The following is a 5,612-nucleotide window of genomic DNA, read 5'->3' as shown; positions in this document are numbered from 1 at the left end:
AGTAAAACAGCTCTTTGAAGGCACCACAAGAGTTTTGCATTGTCTTATGAACAAGTCCTTCGAATGTCAAATGGCCGTTACTTTGAATGTCCTATATCCGTCATGTTTCCCTAATGTCATATAACTACGACGTAATTCCAAATTAACAATCACCAAACCTGTTATAGCTAGTTCATATTGTGATAAACATCGTGTGAGAGAAAGAAAGAAAGAAAAGGAGAGAGAGAGAGAGAGAGAGAGAGAGAGAGAGAGAGGGAGAGAGAGAGAGAGAGGGAGAGGGAGGTGAGAGGAAGGGAGTGAAGGGGTGGAGGGCGCCGGCAGAAGCTGGGGGCGCGGTGGCGGGGTCGGCGGGGGCAGCTGGCGGTGGCGGTGTCGGCGCCGTCTCGCTGCCAGGGCCGCCGGGCAGCGGTGGCCGGCCGCCCACCTCACCGGTCCCTGAGCGGCGGCCGCGGCCGTGGGCGGTCCCTGGTCCGCAGCCAATCGGCGGCGAGGGGCGGGCCGGTGGCGGCCGCCGCCGGCCGCCGCCCGCCGCCGCCGCCGCCGACCGTCAGACCGCGCCGCGCCGCCGCCGCCGCCGCCCGCTCACTGCTCCGCTCCCGACCGCCACCGACCGGCCTCGCCATGCACCCGAGCCAACTGCCCGGCTTCTACCTGACGCCCCAGCTGCTGGCGGCCGCCGGGAAGCCGGAGCTGCTGCTGCACCCGCACCTGCTCAGCTACTTCAGCCAGCCGCTGCTGCGCCCGGAGCTGTTCGGCCAGAAGCCCACCCGGCCCAAGAAGCGCTACATCTGCAAGTACTGCCAGCGCGAGTTCAGCAAGAGCTACAACCTGCTGATCCACGAGCGGACGCACACGGACGAGCGGCCGTTCCCGTGTGACGTCTGCGGGAAGGCGTTCCGCCGGCAGGACCACCTGCGAGACCACAAGTACATCCACATGAAGGAGAAGCCGTTCAAGTGCGACATCTGCGACAAGGGTTTCTGCCAGGCGCGCACGCTGGCCGTGCACCGTTCGTCGTGCTCGCAGCAGTCGGCCTCCGCCGCCGCCGAGCTGCGCAGCCTGCAGAGCCGACTGGCGCCGGCCGCCCGGCCCACCGCCGCTGCGCACCGCTGCTTCTGCGGCGAGACGTTCGACCGCCTCTCCTCCCTGCGCTTCCACGAGCTGGTGCACTCGCCGGCCGACTCGGAGTGCGCCGGCAGCGAGCGCTCGACCAGCCCGCCCAAGTCGCCGGCCAGCTCGCTGGGCTGGGGCTCGCCGCGCCGCGACGGCTCCTCGCCGACCCCCTCCGAGCCGGCCAAGAAGCACGGCTTCAGCATCGCCGACATCCTGGCCATGTGAGCGGCCGGTCCGCCGCAGCTGCCCAGCTGCACCCTGTCCAATGTCTCAGGTGTCATAGTTGTGTTTTATTCGCTGGCCATGACCGCCGGCGGCGCTGTTGTCATGTATTTCTTTTGCATCGTGTTGTGTTTCGCATAATCAGTAATTTATTCCAGAATGTGTTCCATTGATAGATTATGAGTGTTGTAATTTGTTATCAGATTTGTTCGAGCCAGAATAAATACGTACTTATATTTCATACCTTGTGTCTACCGGGGCCTGGGTGGATCGGGCTGAATGAGGTGGCGGATACATGTGTAGACGAGTACGCTACAATGACACTCAACGAAGAGACCCGGGATGTCCGACCTGTGGGCTGTGGCGTTCAACGAGAGTTGGGTCGCGAACGAACCCTATCAGTAAAGTTGAAAAGATCTCAACTAATTACCAGTAGATCCAAATGGCGAAGCTTGGTATTTGCGTTCCAATAGCTCAAGACTCAGAAACAAGGCCACAAAGATTGCACACGAATTAGTATCAATTGCTGGTTAACTGTAAGACGTTCAAACGGCTGCAAACGAGCCGTCTGAATTTGAAGCGGTGTGCCGTCGGCGGGTGTGCCGTGACCGGTTATCGTCCACTGGACACTGCCGACCAGCCGTCGGGAACCGCTCGTCCGCCCGCGCCGCCCGTCCGCCGTCCGTCCTCCGGTCGGCCCGACAGCTCCAGTTTCTGGGTGGTCGGTCAGTAGCTGTCACCGGAGCCGACACTGGGGACACTTCGGGGACGGCCATAAAACACGGTCACACCGTAAAACACGGCCAACAGCCCAATAAAACACGGACGACGGAGAGGGACTGAGACGGTCGGGACGCCGCCGACCGGGGACGGCGGCCGTCCGGTGCTGTTAAAAAACTGCTCTCTGATGGCCGTGGGGTGACATATTGCGCCAGAGAGCTGGATCGATCATGACCTGTGGCATCAGTGAGAGGCGAAAGAGAAGAGAGCTGATGAAACGCAAATGTGAGGCACCCATGTTGTCACTGCGTCTTGGTCTTCGTTTCTTTTTCGGCTGTGAAGGAATGCCACTGACCAGATTGAACGTCGATGACCCTGTATCGTGATATCCCACAGCACAAACGTCGCCACAGCTAAGCTAGGCGACGTTTCATCTCCCCATGCCTGGTCGAGTCCCCAGGTCTCAGTAGGGCCTCAGATTTCTGTCAGTTCGTTCGGTAACCCCCAGTGCAGCCCTCCGTCGGCTGGCCCCCCAGAGCTAAGTCGGCTGGCTGATCAGGTCACAGCTCCCCGTCCGTGTGTCACGTCGGTGAGTCAGTGTCCCCCAGCCCCCTTCAGCTCCTTCCCAGTCTCCCTCCCCTGCCAGCCCGGCCGGCCGCTCTGGTCCACCGAGGTGTGTCCGGTCGCAGAGGGCCGCCAGGAATTTATACAGCCCGGCAATATTTGTGGACCCCACAGGTGGAACGGGGACAGAAGCCATTTCTGGGGCGGCCGGCTGTCACACAGCCGGACCGATGGCAATAAAAACGCCGCTCCAAACGCCCGGCAACAAGGCCAACCGCGTGCCAAAGGATTCCGAGGTGCGCCGAGAGCGTTCGCTAACTTCACAAGCTGAACTCTTTTATAAAAAAAAATCGACATCCAAACACAACTTCGTCAGGTTTGATAAAAATGGAGCTATTTTATTTGAGACAATAAATGACAAGTATCTGCATTCGAGAGTATATTCGGATAAAACATCGAACTTTTTTGAATTGGATTGGTTGATCCGTTGCGAAATGACTTTTATTGCATTTAGCACATTAAAATAATCGAACTGCGTCTGCATCACATATTTTGTAATGTATTTAATCAGTATTGATATTGACCTTCACGTCATGAAAATGAACTGCTTTCTCCACCCAGTCCAATGTTCGTTGCTCAGCTGTGTGATGATAGTACTGCTCCGACTAGTGACATTTATCACCCGTGAATTTAATTTATTCATGCACACATCACCCGCAGCAGCGACTCTGAGTGTTTTCTCAGTGCCAAAGTGTGGCCGATTTATGGTCTATTGATGCCACTTGAAGAGACTGCCGCGCTCAGTGGATGAATCACGTGTGCGGTGATAAAGTCGGCACGGCCGCGCGCATCTGACCGGGCCCGATCAGCCGATATCGTCCGTCGGACGTGCACGCTCAATGAAGCTGTGTAGCGTCCCGAGCTCCAGCTCCGCAAAGCCATCAAGCACAGTCCAATCAGCCTTGTGTCAGCTAAGCGCTAGCACCACCAACTATGTAACTCTATGTCCTGAGCTGGACCGCGCCTATTGCGACGTGTCTGGGCCTGCGGTGCCGTACCGGTCTGACGGCACTCACTGCGGTGGCACTCCTGTGCACTCCCGTCGGACACTCCTCAGCCGGGGGCACTCGGCGTCCACCCACCTGGCGCCACAACTGGACTGAATCACACGCCGCCCCAGGCCGATCCGCATTCCGTGGCGCAGCGCCGCCGGACAGCCCGGTATACCATCACCGGAGCTCAGATCAGGGGCCATATAGACCGAGGCTGAGGGGCCGCTGTGAGCTGTCTTTGGGACGGTAGCTCGAGACTATCAGCACTTATGACAACGAAATTAGCAGCAAAAGAAAGAGATATCGCCAACACTTCTGCCTTGGTTCTTTATGACGCTCTCCGAGTCCGCTCGATGGACATGTTAGCTAATCAATGAAAATGGTAAAATTGACCTTATGCTCATATATCGGATAAATATAATTGAAAAAAGGTCCAGAATATATTTTCCAACTTGGTTCTTCTTCGGTGGAGTCGAAAATGGTGGAGTCATTTTTGACTCCACCGAAGAAAAACCAAGTTAGAAAATATATTCTGGACCTTTTTTCAATTAATTTATCCGACATTATGAGCATAAGGTCAATTTTACCATTTGTATCTATTACAATCATGCTCAAAGAAACGTTGTACCATATAAGACATGCCAGCTCTATACAATCAAGCTTTGGGGAGCGCTGACGGCAGGCAAGCATTGATCGGCCCTGCCGCCGTCTGCAGGGCTCGGCCCGGGATGGAGAGGCGCCAGCCTTGGATGGGCTCTGAGCACGGAGCTGGGGCGGGGGCGGGGGCGGGGGCGGCCGGCGCTCCTCCGTCTGCCGCCCGAGGCCGGTGCCTTATGGACGCCGGCCAATGCCGTCAGAATGCTGCAGCGGCGTATAGGTACCACCAAGAGCACGCCACTCCGGCGCCGAGTTCGAGCGGCCCAGAGGCCCATACCGAGCCCAGCGGCCCGGTATAGAACTGTGTTGGAGGCGGCCGAGTCAGTGCAAAACTGCACCCGAACTGTGTTGGAGTCAGCGGAAGGTGCTTTCACCAAGTGCTCCTGACCTGATGACGTCTCCATCTTGACATTGACGAGTATGCTCCCATATAGCCCATGTGACGTCATCACCCTGCACCCACGTATCGCTGGCCGCAGCGCCGTCACAACAGCCCAGGGCATACCTACAGCACGGGCAGCGTACGCTGGCGCACACATACCTGCAGTCTGGCAGCGGCCGGCAGTAGCCCGGGGGCCATTCTTGTGCGCCCTTCCATGGTGTGGTATGCGGTGATCTGTGCAGAAATGCACGGGGGTAATTTGCAGTGCCCGCAGGATATGACGCGGGCTCTGCATAGCGCCCGTGAATTTCTGCATGACAATTGGAGTACACTCCAGGAATTCGAGAGGCATTTTAAACCTGCGCAATAATGTATGCATTTATTTAGGTGATCTCTTTTACCCTCGTAATTGTAATCATTCTGGCATAGGTTTGAGCACGAGCTAATATGCAGGAATAATTTCACTGGTGATTGCAGCTCCTCACAGGTGGAATCCGGGAATCAAAGCTGAGGTAGGTATTTGCATAACCACACCGATGATTAAGTTCGCCCATGCACCTGCTACTAACCCGTATCGTGACATGAAGGTAAGTACCTACAGTGTGCAACTGCAGACACTGCACGCTGTCGTTCCAAAGTGTGAGCTATGCATTTCACCCATGTTTGTACCGAAACTTATCGCACTGAAGAGTGAAGAAACCCAAGAAGAAACCCAATATAACCCAATATAACCCAATATAAACCTATACCTAAAAAACACAAAAGAAGAGGTCAAGTCAGAGTAACACTAAAGGATTGCCAGGTCAGGTCACAGGAAGGTCGATGCATTGTATGTTAGGAAGTAAGACATCGTAATGATCCCAGGGCGGGGATAATACGTTGTGGAGCCAGCCTGGACAGGA

At 56.2% G+C, this 5,612-nt stretch overlaps 1 protein-coding gene across 1 annotated transcript; it reads left to right on the top strand.

Moving 5' to 3' along the window:
* Positions 1 to 555: 555 nt before the first annotated feature.
* Positions 556 to 1,574, top strand: LOC122383482 (protein odd-skipped-related 2-like). The gene has a single exon (XM_043369976.1). The coding sequence runs from the start codon at positions 622 to 624 to the stop codon at positions 1,336 to 1,338; it is 717 nt and encodes a 238-aa protein (XP_043225911.1). The 5' UTR covers positions 556 to 621; the 3' UTR covers positions 1,339 to 1,574.
* The last annotated feature ends 4,038 nt before the right edge of the window (positions 1,575 to 5,612 follow it).

This window comes from Amphibalanus amphitrite, unplaced genomic scaffold (genome assembly GCF_019059575.1).
Source record: "Amphibalanus amphitrite isolate SeventyFive unplaced genomic scaffold, NRLGWU_Aamphi_draft 000164F_arrow, whole genome shotgun sequence".
NCBI lineage: Eukaryota > Metazoa > Arthropoda > Thecostraca > Balanomorpha > Balanidae > Amphibalanus > Amphibalanus amphitrite.
Note: the sequence above shows the minus strand (reverse complement) of the source record. Positions and strands in the feature narration are given on the sequence as shown.